This window comes from Topomyia yanbarensis, chromosome 3 (genome assembly GCF_030247195.1).
Source record: "Topomyia yanbarensis strain Yona2022 chromosome 3, ASM3024719v1, whole genome shotgun sequence".
Taxonomy (NCBI): domain Eukaryota; kingdom Metazoa; phylum Arthropoda; class Insecta; order Diptera; family Culicidae; genus Topomyia; species Topomyia yanbarensis.
In genome coordinates this window covers 48,162,603-48,177,927 of record NC_080672.1, presented here as the reverse complement: position 1 = coordinate 48,177,927, position 15,325 = coordinate 48,162,603, and the positions used below count along the sequence as shown (strand labels likewise).

The following is a 15,325-nucleotide window of genomic DNA, read 5'->3' as shown; positions in this document are numbered from 1 at the left end:
GCACTCCGTGCAAAACTAACTCAGAAATTACTCCATTAAAGCGTTGTCAATTAAGCTGAATAATTTTACAGCCTAAAGTTGATGATAACAAATTCAATTACTAACTTTTGAATATAATCTGCCATATTCAGCGGTGTCTAGTGGCGAAACGGTGAGCTAGACTTTCTTCTAGTAAATTATGTCAAAATCTCATGCAAACCTCAATCGCGTTGATCCGCTAACAAGACTTATCCGGTTTGGCATGAAGATGCATTAATTGTTATATAATTTTTTTATCGATGGTATTGACAGCGTGTGGAGTGATTAGGAAAAGAAGAGTGCAAACTGGTGTTTGAATTTGATATATCATGTAACGTGACATCACGAAGGCCTATCTGACTGAAATAAGATTGTTAATTTTTTCCTCTGCGATACACGAATATATTTGATTGTTTAAATTTATTTTTAGCATTTTATGACCCATTTGTCTTATTTGTCTCGCGACGAATGATTTTTTTTAAAGTCACGTAAATAAAAAAACAAACAAAACAAAGCTTTTATGTCTACAATCAATCAAGTATTCACATACTTGAAAATGTCTTCACATATTTTAATTCTCCAAAATGTCTTCACAAAATTATATGTTCTCATAGTACTTATAATCAAACGAACACCTTTCATCTGGCAACGCTAGTCTTTATACGTGAGAATTTTCGTAGCTTTCAAACACCCATCAAAAGCTTTGCCAGGAGACTGGTTTACCACAGTTGACTATGGCAGAAAGCAATCCTGGTGTTAAGCTACAATTGATCGCGCCATCTCTGAAAAAAGCTCTTAGCACGAGTGTGTGCATGTAAAAAATTGGTTAACATAAAGATGAAGAAACATAACTACTAGAGGGCGCAAAGCGCTAGTATTCCCAGGAATTTTTGCATTACTTTGCTATGTTAATAAACGTGAAACTAAAGGACCACGAGACAGTATCCAATCAGTGCTAGATGGTAAGATTATAATTCGGTAGTCATCTATGCTTGTTAAAAAATAAATTATTGGGAAATTCTGACTATTTTTGCTTATTTTATCAAGGGTAACGTGTGCCCTAAAGCATAATTAAAATACCATAAAAACATCGCGGAAAATTAAAAAGATGATTTTTTATTTAAGTACTGATGAAAGAACCTAATTATGGGTCGCGCTTTCCAACTTTTTTAAATCGAATTGCAAATATGTACAAATGAATAGCAAATCACCTTCCGCTAGTCCTTGGCCCTTGCTTAGCCGCATGCAAAATAGGCGGCGGTTGAAAGCTTACATTCATGAACCTTGCAAAGCAAAGGGGCTATAAACTTTTGCTCTCGCAGAAATTTTCGTAGAAATAATAGTTCCTTTCGATAAAAAAATTAAATGAAAATTTGATGGAGAAATTACTATTCCATCAGCTGCATAAATTTTCGTTCGGTACCTATCCAGAGGTCTTATGAGCACCACGGAATAGTCCTTGTAAATGCATTGCACATCAGCAGATTTCTTCTGTGCGCCATCGCCAAGTCCTATCAGCGATGACACAGCGGTGTAGCTATATTGCCAGCGGTTTTGTTTTACAGCAGAGTTCAAGCTTGCCAGTTTAAATTTGATTTATCTTCTATTGATGTTGTCAACAGATATCGATAAATAGGTCTTCCCGGCAATGAGTGTACTATACTCTGCATTCTCGGATAAAAGCTTATTGTGTATTGTGTCCTCCTTCGACGAAAATATATGCAGCACGCAATGCTCGCCCAATCATGTCGACCATACAGTATGGTACATAGGTACTCCACTAGCGTATGAAATAAACACATGCTCCCAATCAACGTCTCCTGTCGCCGTACACGGCAGACCGCGTGACTCTCGCTCTCCACAATTTGCTTCTGACGTCATACATCACCAGATGATACATCCTGATGGAGCGTGGTTCAATACGTCTCTGTAGTGGTTGATACCCGCCGGAGTTAGGATAAACACACGCACACACCCATAAGCTCTCGTGTGGAAGCAGCGTATAACAGTTTGGAACTCTCGTTGCGATTTGCGAAGTCAATCCGGTTTCTCCACGGGTAGCACTGGTGCGGTGTTGTTTGGCAAGCGGTAGTCACGTTCTGCATAAACAAATGACGAGATCAATAATAATTGTTTTAGATGTTTGTAACGTGAAAAGAACTTAATAAAGTTGTTGATCATCGTGAAGCCTAATAAATCAAAATGTTATCACTGTGACAAGATGTGATGATGTGTTCAAGTGTCAAATGAAAATGACAATCAATAAAGAGACACCGGCAAAGGACGTCGTTCAGTGTGTGCGAGTATTTTCACATCCGCGTACGTCATTCACTTTCCGTCTGTAAACCCATCACGTGGCCTTTGCAGGAACCTTTCGTTCGTTCATTGACTTGCGAAGAAAAATTCAATTGTTTACATCTGCTGTTCTGGGTCCGATCGCACCATGCGATATTTTGCAGCACACATGCGCGTTTCACGTTTTTCTTCTTTCATGGTATTCACTTAAACGGTTCTCCGGCTGCCACTAAGGTTGTGAATTAGCAACAATGATTAAGAATACCTATTGCACTGTGGGATCAAATGAAGAATAATTTTACTATGCAAGTTCTATTGGTGAAAAACAGTTCAGCTAGTGATTTGTGTTTACTGTAAGAATAAAACCAATCGTGCTATTAATTATATCGAAAAACTGATCCACCAAGATGCAGAATATAGGTAAGTCGTTGAGATAAACTAGATTTAAATCTAATGTTTTTTTTATTATTTATGTTATACAGTGAAGACCAGTTTTTATCAGCCCCTTGGTGAATTTTAGGCTGATAAAATGAGGACATGGAAAAAATCCGGGACATATATTTTTCTTTCTTTTTAAGAAACCGATGCTCTTAAAATATTCTTCTTTATTACCTAGATATAGGCTCAAAACCTTTCCTGATTAGTTTGCTTAAATTTCCATTAAGGGGGTCAGACTGAAATTTAAAATAAACTCGACAAACATATAATTACGGCTTAAAAGCCAACTGTCAAAATTCCCTTTGAAAGGAAAATCCGGACAAACCGTTACACACCAATCGCAGATGCTCGTAGTAAACAAAAAAGAAAAGTTTTCTCTTTCATTAACTGCTATGAACTGTGTTTGGCCAGTAACGATTTGTCCGGAATTTCCTTTCAAAGCGAATTTTGACATTTGGCTTTTAAGCCGTAATCATATGTTTATCGAGATAATAATTTTTTTTGCGTATATTGGATCTCTAAGATAAAAAAAATATGCTTAAGAAAGGATTTACTCTAATTCAGCTTGGTTCGTCTGCTAGAGCCTATCAAACTATACCAACTATCAATTTTCATATGTGACTGATAAAATCGGATCAAAAAGCTGATAAAATCAGGGGTAAATGAAATCGGGGGCTGATAAAATCGGGTGCTGATAAAATCGGGCATTCACTGCACTATTATTTTTGCTAGTGCAGTGTTGCCAGCAATGTCTGTAGCACATCCAAGGCTGTTCACAGTGCGGTTATGTAAATTTGTTTCAAAATGACAAGCTGTCGGATAATTTGAATCTGTCAAAATCACCTAGAACACGGTGTTCCCAATGCGATGATTTCCCATATAAATAAATACCATTCCAGAAATCTTCGGAACCATTTCCTAACTATTCATATAACCAATCTATCTATCTATCTATCTATACATATAAAAGTCAAAGTTTGTATGTATATGATTTATAGACTTCCAAACGGCTTAACCGATTTCCGTGAAAATTTATGCACAGTAGGTATTTGTTATGGGGCGTGTTTGTGTGATATTGGTTGAGGATTATCTGTCCGCCAGATGACGCTTCGGAACAAATTAAGTTTTCCTTCTATTTCGTTGTATATCGCAGCAACGCGCGACGGATATTAGCTAGTAAATTATAAAATATAAAATTATAATGTTTTTGTAGAATTATACCGACATAATTTTATACACTTTATAAAGAAATATTGCATTAAGGAATTTTCGAACTTGTTTTCGAACTTTGTCTCAATGTGCGGTGAATTTACGAGCTGTCATTTTTTATTGTTTACATTTTTGTGCGGTAATGAAGTGCAGATTATAAATTTAATTTTAAATGTTCGCTGCACAAAACATCTAGGGTTGGTTTACCTGTGCCTCAAAACAGGAATCCGGAGCCTATATGATTACATTCACCGTTGAAACACAACTTATGGAGGAACAGGTAGGGAAAAGTCTACAAAAATATTAATCGTCAAACCACTTACTATTATTTCACTCTTCCAGAATGTTATACAAATATTTCAAGGGCTACGGAAGTGAAATGAAATTGGATATCTATTTGTCGACGCAATTAGTTTTTCGAGCCTATCGATTATAAGTTCCGAAAAGCTGACACATGCAACATATGCTGTACAAGATCTTTGACCTGAAAGATATACCTACAGCCAATTGTAATTGTCGATGATCAAGTCGTATGTTTTGAAAAACCGATTTAATCCACCTAGCAGTGAGATGAGACATTTCTTACACATTTCACTATTGGATTAGTTTGCAGAACTCACGAGAAGTAGGCACCCAATTAGAGGTGGGATGAAAACAGTTTCTAGTCTTGCACGAATAAAATCTCGAATAAACTGAATAAATTATAGAAATCAACAAAACGACCGAAATAAGAAAGTAAAGCAAAAAATGAAACAATAGGTTTTTATATTCATAAAATAAGTAGAAAAATTAATGGAAATCATTATAATTTTGATCCAAATACACGAATCAAATTAGATTAGGTTATTACTTAAAAATTAAGATTATATTTAGAAATAGTTATAAGATTAATAGAATAAATTGACTCATACTAACAAATTGAATGAAATAAAACGAATGACTGAACATGAAATGCATAAAATTAAAGATACGAATAAAATGAATCAGATAAATCAAATGAATCAAATGAATCAAATGAATCAAATGAATCAAATGAATCAAATGAATCAAATAAATCAAATGAATCAAATGAATCAAATGAATCAAATGAATCAAATGAATCAAATAAATCAAATAAATCAAATGAATCAAATGAATCAAATGAATCAAATGAATCAAATGAATCAAATGAATCAAATGAATCAAATGAATCAAATGAATCAAATAAATCAAATAAATCAAATGAATCAAATGAATCAAATGAATCATATGAATCAAATGAATCAAATGAATCAAATGGATCAAATGAATCAAATGAATCAAATGAATCAAATGAATTAAATCAATCAAATAAATCAAATAAATCAAATAAATCAAATAAATCAAATGAATCAAATGATTCAAATGATTCAAATGAATCAAATGAATCAAATGAAATGCATCAAATAAATCAAATGAATCATATGAATCAAATGAATCACATGAATCACACGAATCACACGAATCAAATGAATTAAATGAATCAAATTGATTTAATTCATCCAGTGAATACAATGAATCAAATTAATGAAATGGATCAAATGAATAAAAAGAATGGATGAACAAAATGAATAAAGTAAAAAATAAATGAAATGCATTAATAAAACAAACGAATCAAATAAATGAAATGAGCTGGAGTGATAAAATGAATAAAAAGAAGAAAATGAGCAGAATTAAATGCATTGATTGAAATGAAAAATTGAACAACAGTAAAAGATTATAAATTAATATAAAGAAATAAATTGAATCAAATAAATTATTTGGATGAAATGATTAAAACTGAAAAAGTAGTCAGATTATTGAAATGAAGAAACTGAACAAAATGAATAAACTGGAATAAAATAATAAAATGCATACAATGAAAACAATGAATGATATGAGTAAAATACACAAAAAGAATAAACTGATCAGAGTGAATCCAAAGAATGAAACGAATAAAATAAGTAAAATGAACGCAGATGAACAAAACGAATAAAAAGATGCGGAATGAAATTATTAATTAAAATGAAATGGTCATATATTTGAAGCCAAACACATTTTTGAATAAAGATAATGAATAAACCGGATTGTACGAATATGAAAACCATTGCATCAGAAAGTTTTGAAATGTTTTTAAAAATCCCATCTTCTGAGAAAAGGCTAATAAATATGCAATGGACTTTCTAGGGCTTCCATCTTTTTTTGGTTTTATTCTTTTTGTTTTCATGCTTTTTTACTTGACGAATTCAAAGTTTACTTTTTGGTCACATATTCCCGAAAAAAGTTTTATGTGCAGAACAGAATTTACTGGTCCAGTATTTTAACGCGCAATTGAATATAGTAAAGTGAGACAAGGTCACATGTGCTTTCAAGCCCCTTGAACAGAGAACGACAGAGGGAGAATGCGATTCGTGAATGAGACAGGTAGATATTTCAATGTTTTTATTTGCATTGAAGTAAATAGTGTGAAATGTCTAGGCTATGTCGATTGCATAAAAGCCGTATTTGTATTGTTTCGTTCGGAATTCTCGTGTAGGAAATATGGATAAATAAGTCCTATACAGACCAATATTGTGAAAAAGAAATGGTTCAAACTACTCAGTATATCCAAATATGGACGACGATAAGTTAGAAGACACATTGTAGTTGCATCCCCCATCGAGAGTGGGTACTTTGGGAGACTTCTTATCCTGGATCTAATTTGTGGATATTTTTGGTCTTTGATCCGTTATTTTTCATGAAAGTTCGTACCAATTCAACGAATGTGCAGCTGATACAACTCATGGTTCATTCGCCTGCGCAACGTTCCGTCTTCCATCTGCACGCCACCATAGATGGTACGCAACACTTTTCGTTCGAAAACTCCAAGGGCGCGTTGGTCCTCCACGAGCATAGTCCAGGTCTCGTGACCGTAGAGGACCACCGATCTAATCAGCGTCTTGAAGATAATCAACTTCGTGCGGCGGCGAATTTTGTTCGACCGGAGCGTCCTCTGGAGTCCAAAGTAGGCACGATTTCCCGCTATGATCCGTCTCTGAATTTCTCTGCTGTTATCATTGTCGTCGGTTACCAGTGAGCCCAAATACATGAATTCGTCGACCATCTCGATTTCGTCACCGTCAATCCGAACTCGGGTGGGAGGTTCACATTGTCGTCTCTAGAACCTCTTCCTCTCATGTATTTTGTCTTCGAAATCCTGGCTTCAGCTTTAAGTCTTTGAGCATATATTTCATTCAAAATTCAATAGAGATACGAATAGTGTAAATATCGCACGTGGAATGTCTCTTTTGAAAATTTCCATCGTCATACTTTCATATTACCCAGTTAAGCCAAATATTTTTCTGATATAGCCATGAATTTCCTTAATTATAGTGTAGATACAGGCTTTGAATACAATTGAATTAAAGTTGAGTTGATGTAGCACCAGACAAAACATAGTTTTGTTTTCTCAAACCTTCGCAATTACAATTAATAAATATTTCAGATTGGCTGAAGATCTTATCACACAACTTAGAAATGCATACAGAAATAGCCAGATAGATGCGATAGAAGAGAGAGAGAGAGAGAGAGAAAGAGAGAGAGAGAGAGAGAGAGAGAGAGAGATGGGGGGGGGCGTGTGAGAAACGGCAAATGATGGTTAATGCAGTGACATTATTTTTATAGTATATTATTATGATATATTGATTCTTACATTCTTATCATAAATAATGTAAGTAGTAAGTTTTGCTCCATAACCAGTATAACCTAAATCTTGCAAAAGAGCTAAATTTTCGCTAGATTTTTGGGCTTCAAACATACAGTTGCTTTCGGTGACGCCACAAGTATAATTATATTAGAAATCTTTTATCTCACTACTAGGTGAATTACTTGTTGATCTGTGTATTGATATACCATCCAACATTTACCTCATGATTGAACGCAATGCCTAATCCAAGGAATAAATACTAGAACTCACTGTTTCTATATCAACGCATTATTTTGTCTTTGAAGTGAACTTATATATTGATTTTTGAGAAATAGTTCTTTTATTATAAAGGTAATTCACAAAACGTTCTCAACATCGAATTCCTTGAATCACGTAGATGTGTTTTCATACCCCGATATTCAAAATCGGATTAGTTTTGCCCCTAAAACACCAGTAAAGCAATACTCTGTATGAAACAATCTCATTTTTAATTGGTGGAAATTGGTAAGCGAGAACTAAAAATACAAAATGTCTAATATCTCCGTCACTCGTGCACGGATTTAGACAATCTATAGCTTGTTAGAAAGGTATTTTTACAAGTTTTCTATTTATGTGCAGTTTGTGGGACAATATTGTATTGTTCAAAAGTTATTTGCGAAAAACCTGCTGTGTTTTGACAAAATCGCCCATATCTCAGAAAGTAAACAACATATCGAAAATCAAAAATAATAGTGTCAAATGGCAACGTTAGGCCTTTCATTTGAAACTTATTTCATTAAGATCGGTTCAGCCATTGCTGAGATAATTACATGACATTTTGTACATACATACATACACACATACACACACACACACACATACAGACATTGTCTCAATTTGTCGAGCTGAGTCGATTGGTATATGAGACTCGGCCCTCCGGGCCTCGGAAAAAGTTGTTAAAGTTTGAGCGAATCCTATACATTTCTTTTGTAAGAAATGTAAAAAAGGAAGCACCAGAAGAGAATAATATTATCGTGATCAGGTACGAATGCCAGTTTGATAGATGCGATGAAACGTATTCGCTTGCTGATGGCAATGATGACCATCTTCGACGAAATCATGCAGACACCACGAAACCTCCGATTAAGTCAGGTTTTAAGCACTTGGAATGCTCAAAATTATTTGCTGACACACAGACTGTATCCTCATTGCAGATATCTAGGTGAAACAAAATTTAAACTATGACAAAAATCGTCTTTTTGTTTACAGATTAATAGCGGGCGCTCCCTTTTTCATTGTAACCTATGTAAATTGACAGTCGAGACGACAGCAAATCTCATGGGAACATATTCACATACCCGAGTAAAAAGTTCTTTGTCGACACGTTCATAGAGTTCTATGCAAATCATTTCACACACACTAAGTGGGGGTTTGTTTTCCTCCAGCTGTCATATATAAAACTGTCAGCCAATTTAAACGTTAGAAATGGCTCGTCTATAGTATTTATTTTTTCCTTTTTTATTTCGACTATGTTAGTCACATTTTCTTTTTTACATTTTAACGACATTCAATTAGCTAGAGGTTACTTGGTAGGGAAAGTTATGAAACTTAGAGCCGTAGTACTCAAGTGAGAGCAAGGATGTGAAGTAAACAGATCGGAAAACTAGAAGTGGCAGGGTCATTAGAACAGGCTTAATATCGTACGGGCTTAATCTTTGTCTTCTGTTAATGAGGGTCGAGCTTAGGCAGAATAACTACGAGTCACCCGAGTACGCTAATATGTGTCCTGATAAAGGTAGACGTGTCTATCTTTACCGTGACAACCGACAAGAATTGAGCCTGAAGTGATCCCATAAACACCAGCTCGAGACAAGGCTAAATGAAATTCAAACTGTTTTGCGGATTTCCAGCAAAGATTATAAAAAGCGAAGGTACCGAAACGTCAATGTGTATTTCCAGAAGCACTGAAGGGAATCAGTCGGGTTCCGGATTAAAAGACGAGTCAAGCCAATAAAAAGCCCTGGTAATCAACGTTTCATCGACACTGATAGTTTGGCCCACAACTGGAACCGATTCTATTTGTTCTTACAATTTTCTTTGTTTTTACATGTTGTAGTAAAAACATGATCAGCTACTAGCTAGAAATATAAATTTCGTACTTCTGACCACATTTAAAATTAAATCCTCTGTTTTTTAGCTGCTTTTCATATTTGAAATTAGACAAGGAGAAACAAAGATGCATTCAGATAAGGAGAAACAAAGATGAATCGATGATTTAATCGAGCGAGTCTACTCGTTATAGCTGGCAGAATTATAGTAGAATTCCGAGAGCCTGCTTGGAAAATTTTACCGCTGCTGAAATTTTGACGAATAGCTGCCTACCAGAAACATCAGATTGTGCAATCGGGAGATCCGAGTGTATTGTGTTTTGCTTCTCATAATCTGCTTGGGAGCGAGTTTACGGTGCAGTTATGATTGCGGTCGGTTGTAACGACATCCTGCACCAGAGTGAATAATGCGAATACACAATGAAAGAAACAATTCATGCTAAGAGGAGGAAAACCAAGACAAATCAATCGTTTTCTCGACATCCCATAACAGTGTTAAAAACCAGGACATGTCCTGGGAAACTAGAACGTATACACTCAATTCGGCTCGACAATTTCCTAACACCCGAGTAGTCAGCAAATTCAGAGACTGATATCTCAGTGAAGTGAGATTTCTTTGTTGATTTTCGGTGAAATATCTTCCGAGTATCAGTTATGAAACATAACTTTTACTGAGATCTCAGCCAACAAATTGTTTACTGAGATCACAGCTGATTTCGACAAAAGATGTGAAAAAAGCTGAGATTCGGCAGAAGAAATGAAGTGTGTACGGTCACCCTAATACCATAATTCTCATTCATTCAGGTGCGTACCCACGTACATATTTCCCTAGTACAATCAGCCAATAAATTATCCTTATTCAAAAACAGTATCATTTTTTCCTCCATTCCAATATAACACTTCCCAACAAACAACGAAAACTCAACGAGCCTTTATTACGAGGGAACAAGCTGAACAAGAATTGGATAAGTCATTATTCAGCATAATAGAAGATAAATATGGTTTTCGAAGAAATTTACAGAAGTGTCAAAATAATGCCTTTTTTGAAAAGAAACCCAAAAATAAAGAAGGAAAGACTTGCTTCTTTATGAGCATCAGCAAGGTAGAGATCCTCTCTATAAGGACGGTTTGAGTTCAGTTGAAGAGATCATTTCTCCGAAAAACCAACAGGTATAATTCCATTTTATTCCTTTTTTCTCCGTTGGGAATTTTCGCAAAAATGATGGGTTCTTTCTATAGTGCAATGGACACAAGTACGGTATGTAGCAGGGTTTGACTTTTTCTGGTCGACTTCTGATAACTATTAACCCATTCCTCGCCATAGCAGTGAGACTGTTCAAATGCTGCTAGCGAATGGATCTTGCATCATTTTGTGGGTTATTTTGTTTATATAGAGATTGTTTTCTTTAAATCATATTTATTTTCATTTGCATCTGTCGCCAGAAAGGAAACTCTAGAATCTGGACTCTAGACATCATTCCATCAACACATGAACCATGACCAACAGGATTACTTGCCTTCCGAAAGATAATGTAACCTGAGGTTTTTCACCTTTAAATAACCTAACAGCCTGGGCAATTTTTGTATTTCCACAAATTTATAAATTTTACGAATTTTTTAATAGTTCACTATGGAGGTGTAAAAACTATGTTTTATGTTCAGTGTTTCTAATTCGAATGTGTTCTAAATAATTTAATTCCATCATCTTATTTCGAAATAATATCCGTGTAAAGCTCGTATAGTTTCGGTGCATAGATTTTTCATTTTTTTTGCTGGCACATTACCTCATGTACTTTTGACATACAGGGTGTTTGGTTCATGGTTAAGAATCTCTCGGGGGGTGATAGACTGCCATATTTGGAGAAAAAAATTATTCTACACATACCATCACATCTTAACCGTTACAGAGCTATTGAACTTTTTGTATAATAAACTTATTTGTCTTTAAAAGTATACTTTGTATTTTAAATGTGTTAAATAGCACAGACTAACAGACATAACACTATGAGGGAATTCCCTCAAAAAACATCGATCCGACAATTTTCCCAGAACACTAGCTCCACCTTTTCTTCACGGTCCCAAACACTCATTTACTGGTAGGTTTCCCCTCAGGTTTGGGAGCAAATTTTCACTAGTGGTCTATCCCCCGTATGCTTGTTCATATGACAGTGGCGCCATAATTTCAAATGTGGCCACAGTCCCAACTACAAATATATTTAAAATGACCGTTAAAGCGGGCGAAGCTTTGTTTTTAAGTGTTATGTCTGTTAATCTGTGGTTTTAGTTTCATTCGAAAGGTGAGAAAATTTCCTATTGAATGGCGTTCTCATATCTTTTAAGTCATTAGTTTTAATTACCTTTTAGCTGTAAAGTAGTTAAAAATTAGTGTTTTTCAGGAGGTTTTTGCAAATTTTCTCGAAATAATGAAGTATGATTATAGCAATATCCATTATCCAAAAGTTGGGTTTTAGAACGATTCATAATTTGTTCTGGGACGTCATATTTCTATCTCTTCTCATTTCTTTGTAATTTCATTACTATACTTTTCCTGTAACCGAATTGCAAGTGCTTAAAAGACTCTAATCTAAAAAATATGCTTTATATCGTTATTTACAAGATTTCATTGGAAAGCTGAGAAAATGTCCTATCAGTGTATGTACAAATATCTTTTGATTAAGTGTACCAAATGATTTTTTTCTAACGAAATAACTCAAAATTTGTGTTCTTTGGAGAGTTTTTTAATTATTCTAATTATTAATCAACAAAATTTATCGCTACTATTGTTCATTTGATGTCCGTTAATGATCTCTATAACTTTTTATTTGACACTTTGTCTATATCTCTTTTCATTTTGCTGCTATTTAATAGTTAACACAGCATGAGCTCGCCACAAATGTAGTGGGTTCGAAATCGTCATTTTTGCATATGAAACGATGTGATAAAAACGATTTTGCGTCGAAACCAAAAGAGATAATTGAATGGAGTCAATGAAAGAACTGTAGAACTTGCTGAGATGCATTATTTCCATAATAATAATGGTGATGTTTATTATTTACTATTTTAAGAAAATTAAGAATGCTTAATTTTAAGAAAATGCTAATAATAACACTAACTTTAAACTAATTTACTTTTAAAAGAATACTAAATTCACTTAACTGAAAGGTATTAATGCATCTTTCTCTGCGAAATTTTCCTGGATTTCGAATAAAAAGAAAAAAATACAATAAGTGCCATACTTGTTCAATTAGACCTGGTACTAGTGAAAATGAGATAAAATTATCCAAGTTGAATAACCCAAAATCATGAAATTAAGAAAAGATAAGTGTATCATGTCAAAGAACGAATTAAACAGCTCATTAAGACTAACAATCTGAATTATTAAAATGATGAGGTTAACTATTAGGATTTTCAAGAAATGAACGAAAAATCGATTAAAATTGTTTAATTTTCAATAAATTACTTTGAAAAGGCTACTTAAACTCATTAGCTGAAACATGTGAGGGCATCACTCAATGCGAAATTTTCTCACCTTCCCATTGGACCTAAAATATTTGAAATACAAAGTATACTTTTTGAGTCAGAGGTATTTTAAGACAAATATGTTCTTAACACAAAAAGTTCAATAACTTTGTAATGATTGAGATTGGATGGTATGTGTAGAACGATTTTTTCTCCAAATATGACAGTCAATCACCTCTCGAGAAGTTCTTAACCATGAACCAAACACCCTGTATAGCTCGGCATAGTTTCATAGTTATACATTTCTAATGGCCGGAAAAAAACCTTACACGGAAAGGCTGAATTTGCATAGTTTATTTTTGAAGTTGATCTTTTAAATAAGAAAAATATTTTTTTTCGGTTGTGATGGTTTATGTCTTATGGTAATATGTTAAAACAAACAGATTTACTTGTAAATAATATGATATCCCTAATTGCTGTCATAGTTTATTTTGAAGTTTGAATACACTCAAAAAAAAGTAAACGTTACATCTATTGATTTTGCACATAGATTTTTGCAATTAACGGAGGCATATAGACACTATTTGCTGGCACATAAACCTAATGTATGTATTTACAAGAAATATTAATCTTACATTCACATTTCATTACTATTAGGCACATAAAACCCCATTCTATAACAATATGAACATATAACTTATGTGTGTGCATACATAGTTTATACAGTTGACACATAGGAGGTATGTGTGCGCGTGATAACAATAGCATTTCTTCTTCATATGAATTTTAAGCGGTTTGAAGCAAATAGAATGAACGTTTGGATTTTTTTTTCAGTGTTCTAGTGTACTATCATATATTTATAAAAAATCACACGATATCTTTCATTGCTCATGATTAACTATTACTATTCCTTTTAGCAGGAATTAATCAACCAAAAAGAACCTCTACAATTATACAGTTTTGCGGGAATTGTCACTAAACGTTGATTTATTAATTTATTGAATAAAATATAATAAAATAGCCAAACAAGAACATTCCATCGTTTTAAAATACGGTTTCTTTTGAAATAATACATGCCTTCTTTTCAAGAAGGCGACGATCCTTAATGCCGCCTACAAGGTTGGCTGAATCCTTTGTCGGCGAATATCAAAGCGGGTTTCGACAAGGACGATCAATAACGAACCAAATGTTAAAGATAAATTCTGGCTAAAATCCAGGAATAAAAATTGCGGACTCACCATCTGTGTGTGGACTTTATTGCGACGTACGATTCAGTGAAACTGGTAGGTAATGCTTGAACATGGTTTTCTGGCAAAATTTATTGAGTTGATTAGTGTGACGCTGGATGGGTCAAAGTCAAGCGTATAGATATCCAGAAAGACATCCGACTCGTTTATGACTTTAAATGGATTGAAACAGGGTGATGTACTCTAATCTATTGATATTCAAAGGAATGGAAACATCATTACGAGATGATATGGACATCATTGGTGTTGATCGCGGAGCAGTGGAAGAGGCATTTTTGCCTCTTTAAAGGAGGCTGCAAGAATCGGACTGACTGTAAACTCTGGTAAGACGAAGCACATTGTAGTTGGTAGAGAATGAGATAGTTCGAGCGGTGTTGGTTCCGTGGTGAAAATCGCATCTGTTGTGCTCTCTTATAACAAGCACAATTTAGTACGTTTCGAGATAATAATTTTAATGAGAGTGATTATCTTGAAAAATAAACAGTTGAAACAATTCACAGAAGACAATTGATGCTTCATTCTATTTTGCAATAATCCCTCCATCATTGCGAAATTTCTCCCGTCATAATAACTAAAACTAACTGGCAACGCTGTTTGCCAATTACAATAAACAATCTTACGGGAATTCACCTTTAATTCTCTTTCGATTAGTTTTCCTCTCCCTCTCTTGTACTTATACTACATTCATTGAATGATTCCCCTCTCTCAGCGTAGGCATATTATGAAGGGAAACCAAGAAGCTTACGAGGGAGGTCTGAAGAAGTCGTGCATTGCGCGCAGCGTTGCCATAGTTGCGGATTTTTCCGCAATCTTGCGGATTTTCCGCAATTTGAAATAGAGTGGCGGATTTTTCTGCGGATTTTCTGCATTTGCGGATTTTTTGCGGATTT

At 34.4% G+C, this 15,325-nt stretch overlaps 1 protein-coding gene across 1 annotated transcript in view; it reads left to right on the top strand.

Annotated features, from left to right (window-relative positions):
• The first annotated feature begins 2,088 nt into the window (after positions 1-2,088).
• LOC131693268 (long-chain-fatty-acid--CoA ligase 6) overlaps positions 2,089-15,325 on the top strand; it is a 95,543-nt gene continuing 82,306 nt past the window's right edge. The window contains exon 1 of the mRNA XM_058980978.1: positions 2,089-2,733. Coding sequence (XP_058836961.1) covers positions 2,721-2,733 — 13 coding nt within the window. The 5' untranslated portion in view covers positions 2,089-2,720. The remainder of the gene's footprint in view (positions 2,734-15,325) is intronic.